This window comes from Ricinus communis, chromosome 10 (genome assembly GCF_019578655.1).
Source record: "Ricinus communis isolate WT05 ecotype wild-type chromosome 10, ASM1957865v1, whole genome shotgun sequence".
NCBI lineage: Eukaryota > Viridiplantae > Streptophyta > Magnoliopsida > Malpighiales > Euphorbiaceae > Ricinus > Ricinus communis.
The window spans coordinates 13,180,520-13,205,302 of record NC_063265.1 but is presented as its reverse complement, the minus strand read 5'-3'; the positions used below and the strand labels follow the sequence as shown (position 1 = coordinate 13,205,302).

Sequence of the window (24,783 nt, the reverse complement as noted above, 5' to 3'; positions counted from 1 at the left end):
GGCAAGGAAAGGAAAGAACAGGAGCTTGATTTATACCTAAAACCCATTTTAAAATGTAAAAGGTAATTCTTCTTGGATAAGAGTTCATGTAATACATATTTTCTTTTTTGCAAATCTGAACATAATTTTCTGCAGTACAAGATAAAACACTTCACTGCTGCACTGCTACTAGTTCCCTGGTATAATGAGCTCCATTTCATTTAGTCTATTGTGAGGCCTAATTTGTACCAGCATTATTAGTGTCACTTTCTATTCTGTTGATATCATATATATTCCAATGAAGTGGGGACACCCCCCATGTGGAATAAGGTATTGTGCTTCTCTTAATTCAACTCGATGTCAAAAGCACCTTGTCTGACTAGGTCACAAGCCGAAAGCAACCAAACCCATTACAGAGGCAGAGAGAGAGAGAGGAGATGTTCATACGTATACTATTATTGCTGATAAGGTTAATAAAATTTCTTAAGCATCTGCTGACAATAAAAACAAGCAACAAATAACCCTAACAGAGATATGGGCACTTTTCATTTATGTAATAATTGCTTTTGTCTCTGTCTTGTTTTGTTTTGGTGTTTGCATATAAGGGGTGGATATTGCATATAAGGGGTGGATATTAGAATCAGTGTAATGCAAACCTCGTCCCGGGAGAAATGACTCATTGTCCTATATATGAAAATTCTAGATTGTTGCTCGTTCTCATGCATTAATGCCTTTAGCAAGAGGTCTAAGCAAACTTTAAAACCAAAATAACTCTTCCATATATGCATGGCCGTCAAAAATTAAATTTAAGAACCAGATTTTTCTTAAAAGTAAAAATTTGGGTCAAGACAAGATCATAGAGAAAGGAAAGAAAAGTCGAAAAATGACATTCATTTTGGTAAAAAGATGTCGACAACTTTCGGAACACATCATGCGGATTTCTGGGCAGAAGAGAGGAAAGTGGCCTGCCTAATCTTGCAAGTTGTTTCTATAACTCTCCATGTGTTACTGTTAACACCAACCCCCTCAAAGAACATGGTTTTAGACGATAAAGAAAGTATAATTTAATTCAAAACATTGGAGCAACTTTCTGCTAATGGGTTATGATGTCGCTGCCGCGTCTGAAAGGACACCTGTATGGTCTTTTACTATTCAATCACAGAAATGCAACCCTTCAAGAAAAGAAGAAGCGAAAAATACTCACAAACAGTGACCCACGTGCTGTTTTGGAATCTAAAAGAAATCTTTCTTCTTTTTTTTTTCCAAGAGGAAATGTGAAATATGAGAACAACTCTTGAAGTTGATCTGTTAGATTATGAATCTGTTAACAGTAAGTCAGGCCTACAATACTCAGAATATGAGCAGTTAGTTTTCCTTTCAAATTTTTACAGAATTATCTACAAGCAAGTCACTAAAGAAAGTATCAAAAATAGCTTCTTTGGCTGAATTATACTTGTCCAGACGTTTCTTGAGCGACCGCAATTCTCTCTCATTTTTCGAAGAACGTTCCTGATACAAGTACAATATAGATAAGTCAGAAATTATATTCCTTCCAGTATTGATGCGTTGAGCAACAAGCAACCAGAGATCCATCGTCTTATCCAGCAATTTACTCGATCCAGTACAGGGCTAAACATACATCATGCTCCAGTGATATTATGACCCTGATTTTTCAGGAGTATAGGGTTTCTTTTTCATAAAGCATATCAATTTCCAGACGAAGTTCTCAAATATATGAGAGTATTCAATGAAGGAGGAATCCCTATTGATCATTCACATTGTTTAGCAGGCTAGCAGTGTAGTTAGACAACAGAGGATGGGAATGGAAGGTAGAGGGCAAGCAGCAATAGTCTTTGACATATTAATGATCATTCTTTTTCTAATCTCTGGAAATTAGTAAAGCAACTTACAAATGATTTCTTCTGAATTAATATATCCACCAAGTACAGTAGCCACAACACATTTGTTCTAGGAAAACTGCAGAACATGAAAATCAACTGGGTTAACATTCACAGCATTTCAAATTTATCAAAGCAAGTAAACGGAGATGATGCATGATGGGTAAGTGAAGTGCCAACGCTGGATTTGATTTCAGTTAACATACAGCACTTCCTTTATTTAGTTGAACAGATAGAGAAATTTAACTGTTCCAAACAGTGACGCGCTCTTATGCAGTTATTCAGATTACGGTCCTAAATCTAATGCCCAACGTGATGAGTAAATGAAGAGGAAAAGCACCAACAAGTTCTTCTTATGCATTTAAGGATGATAATATGGTATCAACGTGTATTACCTTCCTTCCCAGCAATCTTCCGTTACCTCCTTCATCTTTCTGTATGTTTCTGCCTGCAAATGATATTAAGGATGAATTAGCGATATCCTGACATTTTTGAATAAGGAACAAGGAATCAGCACTTATTACTCCTTTTCTTACTTGTCTGTCACCCTTTGGACCTTTAAAGAGATAAGGATCTGATGATAGGTCCAGAAAGAGTATATCTTCACCTGTTGTGCGTAAAGTTTGTTAGACTGAAGAATCAAGGAAAAGTTTAATTGTCATGTGCCAGATATAAAGTTAAGAAAAACATGGAACTTTCACCTGTATTAATTCTTGAGAGAGTAAAGTCAATTATTGATATCGCTAATCCATATGTTCTGACAAACATTTCCTTCCCCTCAAGGATAAACTTCACTGTAGCAGAGTCATTTCGACTTAGCAGAATGTTTCCCCTGAAACAGAAATAGTCTTTGTTCAGCACCCATACAGGATAAACTACAACATTGTTAAATGCATAAAATAGCCAGACCAGTGCAGGTCGCGGTGTTCGAATTCAAATGCAGCTTCTGCAACAGCCAAGGCAGACGTAACCTGCAATGCACAATGGGTTTACAGATTAATATCAGCAAAAATCTCATTAAATTGCCCAAAAGAAACTAATTTACCTGAACCAATAAACTCCGAGCCTCGTCAAAGTTCGATAGAACAAAGTTTTCAAGGTCCTTGCCCCCATGTTGTAGTACAAATACAACATAACGCTGCAAAGCATGAGTATAGTAAGAAAACCTAATAAGGCATGTCTTGAATGTTAAGATGTATATAATAAGATCAACATCTAACTTTCAGATTTTATCCACACAACACTATCTCCCCAGGGCCCAAGTAAGTGAAGAAGAGAGGAGAAAGGGAACATAAGCTAAACTGTGGCCTCACACACGTTTTCTGAATTTTGCGCCCTTTCAGACAACTGAATCTGTGGTATGTGCATATTTATGGAGGATGCATGCTTATTTATGTGCTGGAAGTGGATGCATTATTGATAACAATGAGTAAGGCACACAGTTATGTCAATAAATTCTAATGACATAGACAAAGCTAAACCTGCTTCTCTGGAAATCCCCTAGGGTGATCATTTTCTGATCCATGTGCATCATCCCACCTGTCCCATGCTCTAATCAATGCATTGTCATAAGGACCCTGGCACACCCTTAAACTGTGAAAGAAAAATAGATGATTAGAAATGATTGTCACTTCCTCTGACAAGTATTACATTACAGCATCTAATATATACTGCATGTATTTCCAAGCTAACATTCATCTTACATTATTTGTAGGTTTAATATCCATCAAGCTTAACTAGGAAGGAAACACCACTTAGGCTATTGGTTTTCAGTGCGAAAATGCAGACTATATCAGATGACAAGGTCAACATTCTCCCTTGTGTGCACAACCTTGCACACATATAATGCAACAGGCTAACTTAAGTCCAGAATGTGAACCTCAAATACACTGAATATAAGTCGGATTTATAGCACACTGTTGCGTCCAGAAGATGCTAATCAATTGCAGAATATAGAACTTTAAAACAGCACAAAGTACATACTCTAAGGTCTCAATAAATGTTGTGCATGCATTGCAGGCATCACCATCATTCCCTCGTAGATGATTGAGAGTTCGAGAAAGTACAACTTCCTCAAGAAGTTCTTCTGATCTCTGAAGTACAAAAAGTGAACGGTTTAGCAATAAAACAAAGCTCATCCAAGGAAAACTTATAACTGGACATGAAACAATGATTAATACCTTTTGTACTTCCCCATTTACTCTCAACTCTCCATCAATTGGAACAATTTTGCAGACGGTAGTGCCAACTCTGTAGGCTTCTCCATATGTTCCTTCCCCCACTTTAATAATATCATTTGGGTTGCTGAGTCATGAGATTTCAATTCTTGTTAGCTTAAGGATCCAGGAGCTCCATTCAAAGAAAACAGTGCAAAGGAAGTAGAAAATAAATGCTAATGCATGCAGAACACTGAAGCAACAATTCTAACAAATGCTAAAGATTATTAATGATTATGATGATGCACTAATCCTAAATTGTTTATATGATTGAAAACCTGGGACATAATTATGCACGGGTTATCAACTCTAGAATGCAATTTTTAGAATCAAGCATCAAAAGTACACTGAGAACCACTGGTCAGAAAATGTTAGAGATGCTTGTCCTAGAAAACTATTTTGAGAACTTGACTATTCTGGAGACGCTTCTGTTTCTTTCCTCTGCGCTCATATTCTCATCTTTTGGATGCAACACAAGAAAACCATTCTTGACACATGAAAACCACTTATTGACTATCGTTGAGGAAAAATAAAAGAAAAATTTATTCATTTTCTTCCCAGTAGCCAAAGGAGTTGGCTAACTCTAATGAGAGGAAGGAAACTAAATACAGTGTTAAAAATCTAAATAGGAAAGTAAGAAATTTAGGGACCAAATATGCAAGTTATGTAAAAAATCGACCTCTTGGAAATGGAACATCAACTAAGACCACGCACTTGATGTTGAAATTATAAAGAATTTTGTACCTCTTTGAACAATAAAAACAGATGAAGGAACGGGGTCGTAATGCATGTTCTATCTTCAATGGGCTTTTCTATGTTTGAGCAACTTATAAAAAAGAACATTGAAAATTAAAGATAAAAAAATTAATCATATTATATGAATAAGGACATTCCAATATTTAGAGATGACATCATTATATGAATAAGGACAAACCAATATTTGGAGATGACATCAAGCAGAGTTGATGGAACCGACTGTCCACAGTATGCCAAAAGTGAAGAAAATGGATCCACATTGTCATTATCCGCCGAAGTAGACGTTGACGCTAGTGATAGTTTCTTCACTGCCAATTCAATATCCTTACAGCCCTCATCACGCAGACGTGATAACACAGAGTTGCTGTTTCGTGAATTTGACTTTTTGAGTAAATAAGCATTGATTCTTTTTTGCATAGAATGCAGATTTGAATTGGTTTTCAAGGAAGATTCTTCTGGGGTTATCAAATTTATAATGTTTTGCATAGAATGCAGATTTGAATTGGTTTTCAAGGAAGATTTTACTGGGGTTATCAAATTTATAGTGTTGAAATCATCAGCACAAATAGGTTCTAACGGCATCCTTGGAGATTCTAATAACTTTGACAGCGCAGTAGATGGTGCAGAACTCTCGTTCAACTTTAACTGCTTGGTAATCAACCAACTCTCTAACCTGGATGACAAATGTGGGATCGCAACATTATCAGATTGGTTGCCGGTGATCCATGTACCAAAGTTTTTGGGAGAGGGGCTCTCTTCCGGCAACTCAAAAGCATCAACCTCTTGAAAGTATGCTCTCTCTTTCTCAAAATTTGGAGGTTGATCAGCCTTTCTCTATAAAACCAGAACGAAAGAGACTGAGCTTTTGATGGTCCATAGAATAACAAAAACAGCTGGCCCTGCTTTGTGCCTTAGGGAAGCAAATACCATGTAACATAATAGGCGTGGAGGATAACATATGAAAATGCAAAAATAGCACCACCTAATAAGAGAATAAAGAAACAGTAATGAAGACATACTTTTGGAACAGGTGGCTTTCCCTTTCTTTTTGGTTGCTTTTGTTGGGGTCGATTGTCAACACAAGCAGTAACAGCAATACTGACTCTCCCTCTGTTAAGCACAAAGCTAAATTACAAGGACATGAAATAAACAACAATACAGAAACAAAACCCAGAAGAAGGAACACAGTGGGTATTCTCTCAGGTCTGAGTAAAAGTCTTATAATACAGAAATGCTTCTCATAGGTTAAAAAAATGCTCAAGTTATGGATTTAGCATTTGGTGAATCCAAATTCGAAAGGCAAAACGAGAGAAACAAAAAATAAATTAATAACTTGCACAAGTTATTATTAGCAGTTTTTTTTTTTTTTTCCGGAAGGATTAACCAGTTCTTTGAATAAAGACATAAATTATGCAGCAGACGATATGAAATACACATATACTAAAAATCACCAACTAAACAATTTAAAACAATTCATAAGTATAAAAGATCAGCAAATTTTAAAACATATGAATACTCATTAAGAAAACAAAATGAGTAAATTTAGGGTTAAACTGATGAAATTAAACCTGATAGAAAGTGAACGATTCCAACTGACTCTCTTGGGAGCGGCAGCAGCAGCAGCACCCAAACTCACGCGATTCTCCTTATCTGAGTCTGCTTGATTCTGACTGTACCCAAAAAAAAAAAGGAGGTAATTTTAAAGAAACAGGAAGTGGGAAATTGAGTGGATTTAGAGTTATACGTCTTACGAAATGGAATCTTGAAGGGTCTCTTGGGAGCGTCTCCTTCTGTAAAACACTTTAATATTCTTCTGATCCTTGTAATTTGTCTCTTCAGCTATTATCTCTGCCCATAAATCAACTTCACTTCTATTTCTACCTGGGATTTCCATACAATCATAACCAACTTCATGCTTTTTGAAATAAAATTAAAAAAGCAAAGAGTGAAAGTTTTAGGGTTCTTTAGGTACCTGCTCTAGAACCCATGATAGAATTAACTGTGATTGAACTCTATTGACAATACCGAGACAGGCAGAAAGAGAGATGTTTTTGAAATGAGTCTGGACGCGGGAGTGCCGTTGATGAAAAACGCCGTCGTTTCAACAACTTGATACTTCCGAATTTGGAGAGGGAATTTAAATTAACTGCAAATGTGTTTTGGAGGAAAGAAAGCCTCGTAACTTTCCCAATCGGGGAGCCTTCTAGTAAGAAAAGCCCATACAATTTTATTTTATTTTATTATTTATAATACATAGCATGTATTAAAAAAAAAGTTTAATATATATTATTTGTTATTTTAATAAATAAAACTACACCTAAATTTTTAATCATTATATCATGTCATGCTAGTTTCAAATTAACATGTTACACTTATATAATATGTAAACACAAACTAACGACCCTATTAATATAGAACTAAAATATATAATTCACTTCAATTTAAAATAATAATTGATGAATTCGTTTAGAGTCTGATGGATTAGTTTGGATAGAAACCTGCAAATCACCAAAATGGTTAGTGAGCCAAAAGGATGCTGGTCCCGATAGCACTCCAATGGTCAAGTTAGGATCTTATAGTAATTTCAACATAATAACAATAAGAGATGATCATAATTCTTTGTGTGTTAGGGAAAGAGTTTTATACTTGTCTGTAGGCTGGTGACTTGAAAAGGAGACCAAAGAGACTTACGGCTCAATAATTCTGTTATAACCACCTATTGAGTAGGGACGTGTGGCTACTTTAATGGTCTAGTGATGTCACGGTAGGATTTTATATTACTTTACAGAATATCTGAAATAATCAGAGTTTAAACAGACATTTATTGTTACCTCGAATTTAATTTATCAATTTGATGAGTTTTAGTTGTGTCCATGTCGTAAGGTTTTGAGTTGAAACTTTTGAATCAAAGTTTCGACAGTTTAACTTGTCTAGTCGCTCTATCCCATTACTGTCCTATCAATAATCATTCGTCAAAATTAAATCTTGAGAAACAAAAAAAAAAAAAACATAAATGAAACTATAAAATAATCTCTCTAAGAGAGACATGAAGATGCCAAAGTTTAGCAATGCAAACTTAATAAATCTACTTTGATAATCGATAAGGTTGTAAGTTAGACGAAAGTTGTTTACGTCTATTAGCTTGGAATAACACTTTTTTTAATACTTTTGTATCAATCGAGATTCGAATGTAGAAGTTGACCATTAAAAAGCAAGAGGGTTGTCAATAACATTTGGTAAACTTGAGTCGGGGTGTAGATGCCTTGAGTTTTCTGTAAACATAGGCGGAATTTAGGGCAAAAGTACATGCCATGGGCGCAATGGTCTGCCCACAGCAAACAGGTAAATGGGTGTCACAACTTTAATCTACAGCATTATTCACTTTGTCAAAGTGTATCAAGAAGTCTATTTCTTTTTAACCTCACCTTAAAGAAACCTTTTGGTGATCAAAGAAAACAGAAAGAAGAAGTTTGCTAGTAGAGAATGTAGATCTTGATGCATAAAAATGAAGTAGAATCAAGAACAACTTCACTGTTAAAAGATCAATCATCAATGTTTTTAGAAATGATCTATTTTTGTTAAAAGCCAAATCCTTTACGCGTGTGCTTATGTCCCACAATCAAATATGGCTTAATTATGATGCTGTCTCAGGGTGCTGTTTTCAGTGAAGAAACTTTAATTACTCTATTAATCACTTTAATGTCATATCTTAATATTTAAAAATAAATATTCTAAATTTAAAGTCTAATTACTCCACTAGATAAATTACAGTATTTATAGTAAAAGTAATTAACTCACAATAATACTAGATATTGCTGCTTTCTTTTTATCAAAGGGAATTCCACCATTTTAGACTTAAAGTGAAGTTCTTTCAAGCTAATTGACAAGACAGGCAAGTCTCTAGAATTGATTGTCATCATAAGCAGTATGCTATTGATTAAAAGAAACTTTAGAAAAGTGGAGCACCATAATGAAGTTTTTTAAACCTCAATCTTCATTATTACCACATAAACCATAATTCATGCTGAGATACACTCTAAATATTATTTAGAGAATAAATAATAATAGAGATATATTATGCTATTTAGGAAATATTGGTAGAGTTTTACTTATCAAAATTTAAAAATATTTTAATTCGATTAGTATTTAGTGCTCATTTTAGCCAATTTTCAATCATCTTTCTTTGAATGAAAAAATTTAAAAAAAAAAAAGAAAGAGGAAACTAATTAAAATACTTATTGACCATTCAAAAATTAAAATTAATCTGTGCTAATGAAGTTTTAGACCTTGATTAAGAAGTACTAACTAACTTCCCCTCATGCCACAGCACACCAAAAACCCTAGTCAAAATCCAACTTTCAAGTCATCTTTCATCCTAATAAGTACAATTATAAAATGATTACACATTAAAATAAGTGTATTACTAGAAGAATAAAAAGTTTTGTGCACCTATGACAATTATTAATCTTATAAATTTAGCTCATGGGTTGATATTTCTTTCCAATCCAAATTTGTTGAAGTTTCATTTTCATAATTTCACATTAAAGTAGACTAACCAACTTCCAAATTCTCTACATTGATGAAAATTTAGTGACAAATCAGGAATATATATATATATATATATATATATATATATATATATATATATATATATATATATATACATATATATATATATATATATGTTTAATTATGTGTCACCTCCAACAACTAAAAGTTTTAAAAACCCTATCCAAGCTTCAAGATAGATATAATACAATCATCTTCTTTAGCAAAGCAAATTCTATGGTTTTAATTCATTACAAGTGGAATCTGTCCTCATTTGATCCTTATTCTTAATAGTCTTTTCGGTTTTAATTGTAACTCAATATCATTAAAAATTAGACACCCTTCATTCATGTAACACCCGAAATTTTTATATATTTAATAATGAGTTTTTATTTAAGTTAATTTTAGCTTCATTATTATTGGGTTTAATTTGAAATGATTATATTTTGGTTATTCAAAATTTTTCCAAATGCATATTTATATAAGTAAAATTATATATTGAAAAATTTTGGAAGAAATTATAAGGGATGTTTTTATAAAAGAATTTTGAGGAAATTGATTATTTAATTTAATTGTGTGTAGGATTTAATTGGAAATTTATTTTGGAATAAGGATTGAAAGTATAATGTTATTTTTATGGGGTTTTAATGGAAATTTGTGAGCTTGGTATTTTTGTAAATAAATATGTCGGTCAGGGGTATTTTTGTAATTGTGTATTTTCAATAATTCGGATTTGGCCCAAATTAAATAGTTAAGGGCTTAATTGAAAGGCTAAAAAGAAGTTTGGGGGTTAAATTGAAATTCGCGAATGAAATTGTAAGTAATTAAGAAAGTTGAGGGACGAAATTGTAATAAGGAAAAGTTCAAGGGTCAAATGTCGATATTGAAAGGAATGGAAGTCGGGGAAGGAAGAGAGGGAAGAGAGAGAGAGAGAGAAGAAGAAGGTCATGGGCGTCGTCGGGGCGGGGTGTCGGCCGAAGACCACGGGCGACGGAGCAGGAGGAAGATGGTAGAAGCTTCTTTCGCCTTCGGCGTCGGTGGTCGGCCGATTTTGGTGCCGATCGACTCCTCTCGGCCCTCGGCTTTGTTTTGGCCATGGTGGCGGAATCGGAGATTCACGGTGGAGAGAGAAAATGGTGGCCGGCATTTTTGGGCTTTTCCGTGAGCTCCGGCCGGAGGATGGATGATCGGAGGATGTATCCCGACTCTCCTCGGCTCAAGCTTCGCGATGGCATCGGTTTCGTGGCGATCGGGCTTCGTTTCGCGAATCGACGGTCGAGATCGTCCGCAAATCTCTCCGGATGATCGGGTGTCGGATCGGAAAATCGGCGTGGATCGCCATCGGCCGTTGTGAGTCCGATGGTGTGTTCGGATCGTCGATCGGACTCCCGTGGTGAAGTAGTCAACCGAGCGATCGAACGTCTCGGTAAATTTCTTTGGCCCGTTAATTTTAGAAATCCTTGGTCTAATTTGTGTCTATGGTTTATATTGTGTACTTGATGATATTTGTGAGTCATAAATATTTGTCCGGTTGGCACCGCCATAGTCGTGTTTTTGTCTTTGTGTGGCGAGTCGGAAATAGTGAAGTTTGGGGACCCGACTCCGTTGTTTTAATTGTTGGTTATTTGGAGTGTTTTTCCGGCAGTCCTGGACCCGTTTTTACGGGGGGTAATGTTCGTGTTGTAGAGGAGGTTCACTGAATTTCGGTAGTTCCCAAGTCGAGATTCTTAGACAGTTAGTTCTAGGAGTCTAGACCTGTGGTCTATTGTAATTGTTTCATCATTTTGATAAATTGTTTTCCGTGATTAGATGATCTGTCTGTTCGCTCGCTCCTACCGAGACACCTAAGCCGAGCTAGGAGGTCGCCCTAATTCCGTGAGTTAAAGTCATATATCGTTTACGCACGTGTCATGCATAAAATTTGATTTGCTACTGTGAACATTTATTTGCAATTTTAATTTTTTATTTAATTATTATTATTATCATTTGCATGATGCTCTTAATTACTATTTAAATATATTTTTCCCTTATTACCAATTTTAATATTGCATGATGACTCAGGATGGGATGTGAGAACATAGGAGTTGGATGAGTGTCCAATATAATATGAGAGAGATAGGAAAAGGGTAAAGAGGTAAAAATTTTGAGAAAGAAAGATTAGGACCTGCCCTGGTCGAGCATCGCTCTCTGGGCTTAGTGATTTGTGGTTGCCGGAGTAAAGGTCCCTGGTCGAGCATTGCTCTGGGGCGGCTTATTTGGATATTTAAGTGACCGGTGGAGGTAAGGTCCCTGGTCGAGCTTTGCTCTCGGGCGCCAGTCTTATTGGATAAGAGAGCCAAAAGGCTAAGGCCGAGAGTTAAGTGGCCGGATCGGAGGTAAGGTCCTGGTCGAGCTTTGCTCTCGGGGCGCCAAATCTGTTGGAATGAGAGGTTTGAGATGATAGAGTTGAGGTTAGTGAGACATAAGTGTTGAAATAATCGAGATTTTAGAGTTGGGATTAGAGTTCTAAAGTACTCATCCCGTTGCATGTGGAATAAATTTTGTTTAAGCATGGCATGACACGTATGGTTCGCGTGATTTACTAATTATTTTAAAATTAAATGAATGTGACATTGAGATATTTGAAACTGTTTTAGATATATGATTTTAACTCACTCTAGACCGAGTCTCCATTTATGTTGTTTTTCGGATTCGTGATCGTTAGTTCTCTCGCGACTCTTATTCAAGAACTCCTTCATCATCGGGTGAAGTATTTGATTTGGTATGTAAAATGGTAAATCTTAGATTCTCCGCAGTAGTAAATAGTAGATGTATCAGTTGTAAATTTTCTGAGCTTCGGGTCTCGCCTAGTTTTTCTGGTAGACCGAAGTAATTTTGTAAAGTGTAACTATTAAGATAAATTGTGACTTTAATAATATTAATTTGAGATGAGATTTGTTTAAATCAGTGAGTGTCAGACTTACTACGGGTTTCGGTGGCCTTAAGCCTACCCATTCCCTAGTGCCGGTCACGGGCCCACGGGTGGGGTCGTGACAATTCAATTATGATTTGAAATTTCAGCATTTTCTGAGAAAATAAAGTTTCTAGAGCTAAAATAAATAATTATGCACCAAACTAATAATATAATTTATACATATTTAGTAATATTAAATAAGTCAATACTATGTTACTCATCCAATATTCTAATTATTTATGCTATTGCATGATTATTTTATTTATTTTATATTTAAATTCTTATTATATATATTATATATAATTTGATTTGTAATAGTATTAGTATAAAATATAAATTTAATTTTTTATAATGTTTCTATTTACATCTATATTGATCGTTTATAAAAATTATACAATATAGTATTGTGAATTTTGTATATTAATTGTATGCTAAGGTAAATAAATATGAGAAGTATATACATTTATCAATTTTAATTTCATATCTATTTCATTCCACTAATAAATTCTCGTATTTCATATAATAAATATTTTTAAAATTTTTTTATATTTATTTATTATTATTTGACTAATAAATTATCAAACGTGTCGCAAATTTATTTTAATTATTTTTCTATGATCTAAATTTAAAATTTATAATTAGTTCTTAAGAATATAAGAATTTTATATTTAAATAAATCATAAATTTTTATTATTTAATATTATATTTAATTTTTTTATAAATATTACAATTAACACTTTTATAAACATCTCATGTATTAGTTTTTTTATTAAAAAACAATATAACATGATTTTAAAATTTTATCACATAAATTTTATAAAAAACTTGATATTATATAAATTAATTAATTTATCGTGATAAACAAATAAAGAAATGGCAATGATTTTGTAGGAAAGGGTGATCTGAATGCAAGTTTATAGGGTGTAATGGGTCCTGGGAGATTTGGTTCATGGAATTAACCTAATAAAGCTGTCCGGATTGATGAATTGGCCTTATAAATTATGATTAATACTATGAACCTATGATTATTTGATTAGTCAAGAACCCCAGTTACCGAAATTAAAGGAATCAAATGCAATCTAAATTTGCAATTACTGGGTCACGGACTGCTTCTTTTAATTTAATTTAATTTAAGTGCATTAAATTGGGACAGTAGATATCACAGTTGGAAATGACAATTCATTTGTCTGCTTTATTCGGTTTGTATCTTTTCTTTTTCATTAATTAATTTATGCATCAAAAAGATTTTTGTTTTTTGGGAAAAAGTAAGCAATTGCTAACTACATAGTTTTCCCCATAAATAAAGGGCAAAAAAAAAAAAAAAAAAAAAAAATCTATGGTCACTTTCTAGTAGGCATAGAAATGAATAATGATTAGAGAAGAAAAAGATTAAATAAATTTTGCATATAAAGCAGCAAAAGTAAATTATTCACGTGAATTTTGTGAGCCCAATCATCTTTTTTTTTTTATGATTATTAAAAGCACGTAATTATAATTATAAATTATCACATTGTCAACTTATTTAGCTTATAAGATTGGATGAGAATATTTATGTTGCATTATAAATAGTTTTTGAAATGGCACTCTAATGATTGAGAATTAGTCTTGTACTAATTTATACATTTTTCAAGTGATTTCATAAGAGATATGATTATCTAATTACATTTAAAGCTGCTTAATTGAAAAGGCATGTGAAGTTCAGTAATGAGTAATTTAATTCTAATGTAATTAAGTTGGTTAATGGAAGCTCAAAACACATAACTCACCTTGCATTTCGTTAAATAAATTACGTTTAAAATATCATGAACAGTTTCCGTAGGCTGAGCGTCTTTTTTAAAAAAGTATAGAATAGTAAAAATATTTAAATATGTTTGATCTTTTAGAGGATTATAAAAATCTACTTTTCAAAAATCTCTTCCTTTTCTGCTGGATCAAACATGAATCGCAACGATTTGATAAACAACTCATTAGGGTAGAGGTAGAAAAAAAAATCCTTCGTGGAAACGCACAGCTCGAGAAAAATGATTCAAAGTTCTGTATATATCTACAATTATAATGTCAAATAAATTCATAAAATCTTCGAATCAATTAACTTATGATTTGAGTTTTTTTTTTTTCTCTTTTTGGGTAAATAAAAAAGAAAAAAAAGCATATGTACCCAATGGGTAGTCGGACATTGCTGAATGATAAAATTGAAGGATGGGAACTAAAGAGAGGCAGCATCCTTGAACATGAAATAAATATTAGAATTATAAAAAATAGTGCTATATTTAATTTAAAAAATTAATTTAATTTAAAAAAATATAAAAAATTAAAAAATATATTTTAATATTATGAAATACATTAATAAACTAATATAAAATTTATTTTAATAGAATTTAGTTTAACTGTAACCAATTTCATACAAATTTATTTATATAAAATTTTAAAATTAAATTTTATCTGATTCAAAACGTATAAATTTTACAAATTTTAACAAGCAATGTATTAAGTTAGGTGGGGTAGCTCTTTATACAAAGCCCTTCTTTAGGTATAAATAGAAGTCTTCTCTTTCCTAACTTCCAAGTCATTAAATAGTATTGAGAATAAGTTTGCTATGATTTTTCTTTTTATATCTCTTGATTTACAAGTTTTGAATTTTCAACTACTTATATTTTGAGATAAAAATAATTTTTTCCTTTATCACAAGAAAGAAAAAAAGAAATTAAGAAAACATAAATCATGATATTCATATTTTAAAATGGTTTTTTAATTTATCACTAAAATGTAAGCTAATAGTCGAAATTATTCGAAAAAATAAATAGAAATTCATCTATTGCTAATTTATTTTTTAGAATTTTTTGAGGAAAAGCTCAGAAAAAAAAAAAAGAATCATAAGTATAGAAAAAAGAAAAAGGAAGCAAGTGAATTAGTTTGTTAGGAAAAGGATAGAAACAAAGACACAATGCCAAACATATATAACAAATGCAAGAGTATAATTTAGTAGAGAAATTTAAGGTTCCATATCCCATGTGTTGTCCCATGAACATAGGATCCCTTCTGAAGAAAGATAGCATTACAATATTATATCTCTATTTCTTTTTTCTCATGTAATACTCTACGGTCCAACTTAATCTTTTTTGCCTTTTAAGACAAGGCTCTCTTATATTCCTTTCCGGTTTAAAATCATGGGTTTGTTAGGGTTTCTTTGTCTAATAGCAAAGGCCACATGGACAAAAAAACCCAGCAAATTAATGCCATAATTTAATATAATTAACCGTTAAGAGTGCAATAAGGTAATGATTTTAATTAATTAATGGTTTTAGTAAGGGATTATTGAAATGAAACTGAGATAATTGGACACAAATATTCCATTAAATGTATGTTCATACCAAGGAATAGACAGACAGCTTATATAGCAGGTATCACAGTTATTTATTATAATTATAGCGGTGGCATCTATAGTGTTTAATAATTAATGAAATAATTGATACTTTAATTTCTTTTTTTATTTTTGATTTTTTCTTAACAAAAAATCTATATTAATTGCATATTTTATTTTTTGGCTTTTTTTTTTTGCTCCTAAGATTGCTGCATGATCTTATTCTTAGAGAAGTATATATCGTCTCCCCGAAATAAAAATGTTATTGTTTCCAAAAGTAAGAACTTCAAATTGAGTTTAAGGGAAATAAAATTAATTAAATTTTTTTTTAATTACTGAGTAAATGTTTTAAGTTGGAGCTTTGGATATGCAGCTATATTAAAATTTTTGAGGTAATGTTTTATCACTCGCAAGAGTCGGTATGTTCTAGATTACTCTAAATTATTAAATAAAAAATTAATTTTTTAAATTATAAAATATCAAATTCGATTTTCAATCAAGAGTAGAATAATATTATTACCACTTAAATATGGTGCAGCAGTCATTATACTTCCGGTCATAATTAGATTAGCACATTCAAGCGAGCTTGATCGGTAGTAGTGCAATATTAACTCTCGGTTGATTTGTCAATGAGAAAATTTATTCAAAAATTATATGTATGTGGCGTATACTTTAACCTTCTTCGTTCATTTTGAACCTTCGACAATGGAATGGTAAACCTATCTGTTCTGTTGGGAGGCAGGACAAGAATTAGAGTATAGGACTGGAACAATAGTGCTCTAATTTATCATTCTCTGGTTAAGACCACTGTTGCCTGATCCAAAATGCTAGTCTCTACTAATCTAACACATTTATTATCTCTCTCTACTTATCCATCATGCTCACTATTAAAAACAATGCTACTTGTTCTGCTAAGGCCAATGGAAGGCTAATGGGATGGCTTAGGCCCTAGGATGATTTTTTTTTTTTTTTTTCCCTTCATTCATATCATACAAAAGAGTTCTCACCTCATTTTTCTTTGTCTTCATTCTTCCTTAATTCATGTGATATTCCCTTAATTAAACAAAAGAAAATTTAATTCTCAATAGTGGCAAAAAGAGTTTATCCATTTCCTCATAAAAGACAACCAAAATGTTCCATTTTGTGGGCTATTCTAAATTCCTATTTTCCTAAATCCTATACAATTAGATGCTTAATAGATTTTAGAAACCTAGGGTTTCCCATGTCAGCACATAAACTGACATATGATTAACAGCTCAAAACATAGATTTAGAAACCTAAATCCTAGCCTCAAACACTCATTCACTATGGTGCTTCTCCACCTTCTTGCTCATCCACTATTTTGGAAATTCTTGCATTTTCTGTATTATGTGACATCTATTAAAATGGCCTTTAAACACAATTAGACTAATTCAACCTATTGTTTATGCAATAAAACAAAGTTGGTCTTATCTAATAATTTCCATTAAGAGCATATTTATAGACCTAATATATATATATATATATATATATATATATATATATATATATATATATATATATATATTAAATATGAGGTTAAATTAGCCCAATTAAATATGAGGTAATGCATCAACAATTTATAAATCAAAATGAACTTAAGTCAAAATGTTTGAAAAATAGAAGGTGCCATTCATCCACATGCACATTCATTTACCATACAATTAAGGCACCTAAAGGTCAGGTCAGGTCACTATTATTCATTGTTATTTCTTTGACTGACACAAGGCTTTTAGGGTATTCCATTAATAAAGCATGAAAACTTCTCTCTGCCCATTGCTCCTCCCCCAATAGCATTTCCTCAGAATTTGTTCTGGACCATATTCATCATTAACCTAATTAGATTTTATTAATTAACATTGTCAGCAATTAATATAAGTATTTCTATGCATATATATATAGCAATTGGTCATGTTAGATGCAAGCTAAGCCTATGAACATAGGAGACTGCATCTGTGAAAGCAGCTATAACCTATGATCAAACAATTAATTCATTGATAAAAGATTGGAAGTACAAAGAGTCATGCTTTTTTAAAAAAAAAAAAAACTTTTGGAATAAACCCATCTTTAATCCCTATACTTTTATCTTTCTAAACTTGGTCTCCTTAAAAATATGTTTGCATTTTATTAATTTTTAGTCCATATAGTATATGATTACATCATGGTTCCACATTAATATCAAATAGTATGTGATTTTAGCAAAAATAGAAATTTTAAATACAAACATACTTTAGAGACTCAATGCTAAAGAAATAAAAAGTTCAAGGACCTGAAAGATAGATTTTCTTTTCCCTTTTTGTTTTCAATTCCAGTAAATACTTACTATTTCTTGTTATAACTTGTCATATTCACCATTACTATATTCCCCAAAACAAGTATTCATGAAAAACAAAAATTATTGCTCATTGCAAATGGTTTTTACCTATAATTATTGTTATCATTTTATTTTTAATTTATTTATTAGATGTTCAATTAACTATAAATTATTTCTCTAAATGTTTTCCATGCTTGCAAATGTGGGTTAATTATTTTTAATTTAAAGAAAAAGAGTTTTCTATATCCAGGGTCATATAGGACAGCAAACAATCTGCACTAACTGAATTTTGCTAATTGCAGATCATTTTCCTGTCATAGCCATAGCTTATTAATTAGCATACTAAATGAGAGGAGTATGTCCTTAAAATTCAACTTTTATTTATAATAACATCCATTTATTGTAAAGAATACAATACTATGCTTGGTATGACCAAAAAATAAATCATCAAATATATTAATTAAGAGATGTTTTAATTTTTTTTATTAATGATTTATTATAATGATATTAAAAAAAATTAAAAGCCATTTAACCATTAAAAAACAGCCATTAAGACACAGGAAAAATTATTCCCATTAATCACTAATCACACCACTATTTACTCTTTTGCCCCTTCACCTATCTTAATCATCAGTCATCAGTTCTCTATCTTAATGGAGATGTTTGTCCAATAAAATAAGATACTACTAATTAATTTGTTTTTTTTTTTTAGTAAAAGAAATAGCTTACTGTATTAGCATGAACTCAACCACTTCAGAAAAAGAAACTTAAAATATTATTATATTCTTTGTTCTAATAATAAAAATTCACAAATAATACTCACAATTCCATATTAAATTATGAGTAATTATGAAAATTAAAAGGAAAAAAGAACTGAAATTGAACACTAATTTTAAACCCAAAAGAGTTATTTGAAAAGCAAAAAAAAGAACACTTAGAAAATGAAAAAGAGCTATAAAAGAAGGGAGGAGTCTCTAAGTCTATAAATAAAAGTTGGAGTGAAGAGTTAATAATAACTGATAACAAGTCATGTTCATAACAGCAAACCATGAAAATCATTACAACACATTTCCAATTCATTGCCTTCTCTTTTACTGTAATGTAATGGTAATGGTAATGGAGTAATGTAAGTCATCTAAAAAACTCATCACCTACCACTGATAACTCCATCCCTTCTTCTCTCTTTTATTATCTCTCTCTTTCTCTCTCCACAACAACAAAACAAATAAACATCACAATTTCCATGTCCATCTTCTTCTTCTTCTTCTTCTTCAATTTGCCACAACCAACTACATCAGCCAAGACAATTGCCACTACAACAACAATAAAGGCTCTTTCTTTTTCTTATTGTCATTTTTGGCTTTGGGTGCATAGAAAGCTCCACCCCATCTTAGATTTACACTCACATTTGCCCCCCAACTGGAAATAAAAAGAAAAAGTACTAAATCTTTTTGGGTATTCAGCTCCAGTTCTTTTGGACAGCTGGCTTGATTTGAGTTTCTTGAACATGGATTCTTTTTCACATTGGTCGTTTTGGAATTATTTAGTCTGAGATCTGGATTCTTAGTAGTGTGGTATGGTTAAAAGGTTTCAAAGATCTAGAGTTTGAAGGCTGTCTCTTGTTAAGTCACTTCAGAGAGGTAAGAGAATGAAGTATTTGAGCTGTTTTTCTTTTCTTCTTTGCGATTACATTTACTGATATGAGTAATACAATTTTATGGTAGGTGACAGTTTAGTTGCTATGGATTTTTGGATGGTCTAATTACATTCTGTTATTTGATCTGTTGATTTTTGTCCACTGAACTGCTTGTACTAATTGTTGACGCATTTCTTAATATTGTAAATGCTGTTTTTAGCATGTTCTCTGGCAAATTTGGTTATCTCTAGCTTGGAACTGTTGAGTATGTCCTCTTAATGGAGTATTAAAATGTTGGGATTAGAGAAAAGATTTCATCTTGTTTATCTAAACGATGTTGTAGTACCATTCTTAATATGGAATTCTACTTTAATGCAATTTTTCTATGTCTCATGTCAATTATGCAGGTTTTGGACATCCTAAAAACAAGAAATGGCCGGTGATCTAAACACAGAAATGTCCAAGAAGACTGCCATTTTTGGTCTCAAGGTGTGGGAAGTAATTGGGATTTCTGTGGCATTGTTTATCTTTATCTTTATTATCCTCTCTGTCTTGTCATTTTATTTAACTTCGAGGAAGAAGTTGAGAAAAGATCGAAACAAGCTTCCCCATAGCCAAATCCCAACTGTTTCAAAGGAAATTAAGGAAGTTCGTGTGGAACAAGTATCCACAAATGAATTCGTACCGCGTGATGGGATTCTTCTCACGATTCACGATAAGAATAGTGAGAAAGATTCAGATAAGGTCATGGTCCATTTGGGCATGGGAAAAGTGAAGAATGGAGACAATAGCAGTCAATCAGGTTCTTTTCATCATTTAGACAAAGATTGTGGATCACAATCGGGTGAAGAAGGGAGCTCTGGCACAGTAACGATATATAAACCTTCTTCTTCTTCATATCCTATAACTGCTCCTTCCCCTCTTTGTGGCCTCCCCGAATTCTCTCACTTGGGCTGGGGTCACTGGTTCACACTGAGAGACCTTGAGCTGGCAACAAACCGGTTTTCTAAGGAAAATGTTCTTGGGGAGGGTGGATATGGAGTTGTTTACCGGGGACATTTGATCAATGGCTCTCCTGTGGCAGTGAAAAAGATCCTAAATAATTTGTGAGTTCAAGATTGGTTTTGTCAATTTCTTTATCTATTTTTCTTTCTTAGTTGCTTTGGTTTGTTCTTCTTCATCGGCCAAGTTCTTTGCCAATTGAAGTCTTGATTCTTATCTTTAGGGGCCAAGCAGAGAAGGAGTTTAGAGTGGAAGTTGAAGCCATTGGCCATGTGCGCCACAAGAACTTGGTTCGCCTTCTGGGATATTGCATAGAAGGGACTCACAGGTACTTTCTTTTTTCTTCTCTTTTCAAGATCTTACTTTAAAAACACATTGTGATCTAGGATAGAGTTAAGGTTGGTGCAAGTATCTGGGTGCTGGCTTGCTTTTCCATACTGCAGATGTTGCTTTTTAATCTTATCATTTGCTGTATAATTACAGGATGTTGGTTTATGAATATGTCAATAATGGAAATTTGGAACAATGGCTTCATGGAGCTATGCGTCAGCACGGATATCTTACTTGGGAGGCCCGCTTGAAAGTTCTCCTGGGCACAGCTAAGGCGTAAGTCAATTACTTGCATCTCTGTTGAGAGTTCTGGTTCTTATGCCACCATGTGACCTCAATATATTTCTTGCAGTCTTGCCTATTTGCATGAGGCCATTGAACCAAAAGTGGTGCACCGAGATATTAAGTCGAGCAATATATTAATTGATGATGACTTTAATGCCAAGGTTTCGGATTTTGGCTTGGCCAAGTTGCTTGGATCTGGAAAAAGCCATGTTACTACTCGTGTTATGGGAACATTTGGGTAACATTTTTACTTTTGACAGTGGCTACATGGATAATCTTGTGTGTATTTAGACAATTGTTCAATGTATTTCTCATCTAGTTAGTTGAATTATCACTTTTGAAATCCATCCTATTTTTTTCACTCACAGATATGTGGCTCCTGAATACGCAAATACCGGTCTTTTGAATGAAAAGAGTGATGTTTATAGCTTTGGGGTTTTGCTCTTGGAAGCTATTACCGGAAGAGATCCAGTCGACTATGGTCGTCCTTCCCATGAGGTACATGATTTTATACTCGCCAAATGTCTATTAGATTATTGAAAATGCACAATCATTAAAAACAAATACAATTACTTGAACTTTTATTTAGTGCTGCTTAATTGTTAGTTAATTGTTTTCAATTGTTCTGGACTAACTTGACCTAAGTAACTTTTCTATTGTTGATTGCATCGGATCTACCTCAGATTCTAAAGATGATTTTCTGGATTTCACATTGTGGGTACATTGAGACTCTTCTGTACATTTCTTGATAGATGAGATAAAATGATCAGAACCAAAACCTCAGAATAACCTCTTGCAGTTTAATCCTTCTGTAATGCTTGCAGAAATGCATTTAAAACTTGACAGTCTTTAGTGGTGCTTGGGCAAACCAGTGAAAAAGTTTGACTTGATGGAGCAAACTGGACTGCTAATTGCTATCAAACGTGTTATTCCTTGATTTATAGCTATTGCTCTAGAGCTTCAGATTGGCATTAGTTATGCGTGGCACACGGTTACTGAATAATCAATTCCCTCTTTAAGGTGAAGTCTCGTGCATTTGATCATACTTGCAGGTAAATCTTGTTGATTGGCTGAAAATGATGGTGGGAAGCAGGCGGTCTGAAGAAGTAGTGGATCCGAACATTGATGTAAGGCCACCAACAAGAGCTCTAAAGCGGGCTCTATTGACTGCTTTGAGGTGTGTTGATCCGGATTCTGAAAAAAGACCTAAGATGGGCCAGGTTGTTCGAATGCTTGAATCTGAGGAATATCCTATTCCTAGAGAGGTTAGTTCCTCACACAAAGATGCATTTGATACTTATTACACATTGTAACTCCAATATTCATTTGAGAGTATAAAGAAAATACTCAGCTCATTCTGTGTATGACTTGGCTGAATCCTTTACTTCTTACTGCATTTCTATAAATGATTCAGGATCGTAGACACCGAAGGACGCAGGGTGGTAGCATGGACATTGAATCTCAGAAAGAGAATTCTGACACCGATCGCAGTGATCATCCAGGATCAAGATCAGAAAGCAGACGGACGTAATGCAACTTGGTGTTTTTGGGGATTTGAGAGACTCCATATAACTGAGGGGATAATCCTTACAAATTTTTTCACTCTTAAATTTCCTGGCTTGACTCTATATATGCTGTTGATAATTAGGATATGGGAAGGGGTAGGAAGAGATATGATTTTTTTTTCCCTTTTCATTTTTTTTTCTTCTTTTTAATTTTTCTTGGATGTAGATGGAGAATGATTTGCTTTTGTATGGAATTGGTATTGTGAAGGACCCATGTCATAGGGGGTGTGTACAGAATTGGGTTAGCTGTTTTTCAAGATTGTTTCATGTTTGGACCAGCAAAAGAGGCTCCCAGAAAATTTATTTGGCATAATGCATACAGGCACCTGAACTTTTTTCTTTTCACCATAGCACTTGTTTAACTTTTTTACCTCAATTGTTTCCTTAACTACTTTTACTTTTATTTTTAACCTTTCATATACCTTAACTGTCATTTTTGGAAACACAAACACTTCTTTACTAACATGATTGTGCAAATCTAAGCAAGTGAATGCAAATTTGGAGGATGATGTGATGCTTATTTACTGTTTACACGCTCATTTTGTATGTTGCCTTCAAATGTCAGTTATTTTCTCTGCAATCAAACAACAACCCCGCTTCAAGACTTCATTTTTGGACTACCAAATGCTAACCCAACTACAAATTCCACGATTGCACGAGAAATACATACAGAGATACCATAAAAAGTAATGAGTTTTATAGCAATCGGGTCAAGCACTTTTTCTCAAGTTAACTAGCAATGAACAGGGAGAAGATGAAATGCCGACATTATTGAGGAAGTTAACAGAATAATTGCAGATCGAGGGCAAAGTTCTCGGCTTTAAATCTTAGATCGATGAAGGTGATTTGGGAATAATTATCTTATTTTCATTATATAAGTTGCACAGGTAAAGGGGTTGGTTACATTTTGATTGTAACGATAAACCCATTTTTTAAATTTGCATGTGATCCCACATCTCCATTCAAACTTCAAAAAAAAAAAAAAAAAAATTTATCATTCTTTATACTTTACGAATGAATGATTCTATTTGTAGCCATGGGAGGGTGTAAACTGAGAGAGAGAGAGAGAGAGAGAGAGAGAGAGAGACTTATAGAAAGCAAAAGAAAATACATGTGTTATTTTTTGGTCTTCGCAACCCTAGCACAAGATTTGTTTGTTGGAGCTATAATTTTGGTATAATGATAAACTTAAGAGTCAGAATCTGAGTTTGAGTTTTGAGTTTGTGAATGTCTAAACAACTGTTTAAATTCCAAACATCTCCAACTCCAGAGACATGGTAATTTAGTACTAACACTATAGACTGTCTCATCACTTGTAAAGAGAAATGGTTCATTTACCCACTGCAGTTTCCCTTTTACCATCCTTTTGCAATTTTACCAATCTTTCTCTTTGAGAGTCCTCTCATTCAATATTTTGAAGTTTGGTTATTAGATTAGAGATGTTTCAGCCTTTTGTCTCTCAGTGTTACACTGATTGCTTAGCTTTGTTTTCTTTTTTTTTTGCCTCCTGGCAATTTCTTTTTACGACAGCATGCCATGGACCCAATTTCATGCATTTTAGTTGCCAAATAGTCTCGTATCATACTGTCATTTACTGTATGATTCCATTTCATTGCTTTAAGAGTTCTCTGCTTTACATCTGTCATTCAATATACTGGTATAGTAATAATGTGTATGAGCTAATTCTCATGGTTTTGAGTTTCTGGTAACTGCACTTATTCTCATGGTATAGTAATGTATGAGCCTTCTTCAGAATCTGAACCTTAACCTTAACCTTATCAAACTAGCATTTGCTTGCTCAAGGTGTTCATTCAGGAATTAATAAATAATGATATGCAGTTCAGCAGAGTCTGGGAATGCCGGTGCCATTTAGTTTTTAATTTTGAACAAGCAATCCTACAGTCGAAGCGGTTAATATGTTT

At 33.1% G+C, this 24,783-nt stretch overlaps 2 protein-coding genes across 2 annotated transcripts; one reads left to right on the top strand and one right to left on the bottom strand.

Annotated features, from left to right (window-relative positions):
* Nucleotides 1-1,259: 1,259 nt before the first annotated feature.
* On the bottom strand, nt 1,260-6,974 carry LOC8274954 (serine/threonine-protein kinase haspin homolog). Its single transcript, XM_015715025.3, has 15 exons — nt 6,822-6,974; nt 6,601-6,730; nt 6,418-6,519; nt 5,869-5,959; nt 5,028-5,683; nt 4,058-4,181; nt 3,861-3,970; nt 3,359-3,470; nt 2,923-3,015; nt 2,787-2,848; nt 2,579-2,709; nt 2,414-2,484; nt 2,273-2,325; nt 1,890-1,956; nt 1,260-1,488 (listed from the first exon to the last, which is right to left on the bottom strand). The coding sequence occupies exons 1-15, from the start codon at nt 6,835-6,837 to the stop codon at nt 1,357-1,359; spliced, it is 1,950 nt and encodes a 649-aa protein (XP_015570511.1). The 5' UTR covers nt 6,838-6,974; the 3' UTR covers nt 1,260-1,356.
* Nucleotides 6,975-19,041: 12,067 nt separating this feature from the next.
* On the top strand, nt 19,042-23,206 carry LOC8274953 (probable receptor-like protein kinase At2g42960). Its single transcript, XM_048379965.1, has 8 exons — nt 19,042-19,683; nt 20,087-20,785; nt 20,905-21,009; nt 21,165-21,287; nt 21,364-21,534; nt 21,665-21,794; nt 22,349-22,561; nt 22,711-23,206. The coding sequence occupies exons 2-8, from the start codon at nt 20,112-20,114 to the stop codon at nt 22,825-22,827; spliced, it is 1,533 nt and encodes a 510-aa protein (XP_048235922.1). The 5' UTR covers nt 19,042-19,683; nt 20,087-20,111; the 3' UTR covers nt 22,828-23,206.
* The last annotated feature ends 1,577 nt before the right edge of the window (nt 23,207-24,783 follow it).

Bases quoted from the DNA above. Each gene is read 5' to 3' on its own strand.
- LOC8274953 (XM_048379965.1), top strand. From the start codon at position 20,112: ATGGCCGGTGATCTAAACACAGAAATGTCCAAGAAGACTGCCATTTTT. The intron at 21,535-21,664 runs GTAACATTTTTA...TTTCACTCACAG, and splicing joins CGTGTTATGGGAACATTTGG to ATATGTGGCTCCTGAATACG. The intron at 22,562-22,710 runs GTTAGTTCCTCA...TAAATGATTCAG, and splicing joins AATATCCTATTCCTAGAGAG to GATCGTAGACACCGAAGGAC.
- LOC8274954 (XM_015715025.3), bottom strand. The intron at 3,971-4,057 runs GTATTAATCATT...TTTGTACTTCAG, and splicing joins TAAATGGGGAAGTACAAAAG to AGATCAGAAGAACTTCTTGA. The intron at 2,849-2,922 runs GTAAATTAGTTT...TGTGCATTGCAG, and splicing joins CTCGGAGTTTATTGGTTCAG to GTTACGTCTGCCTTGGCTGT.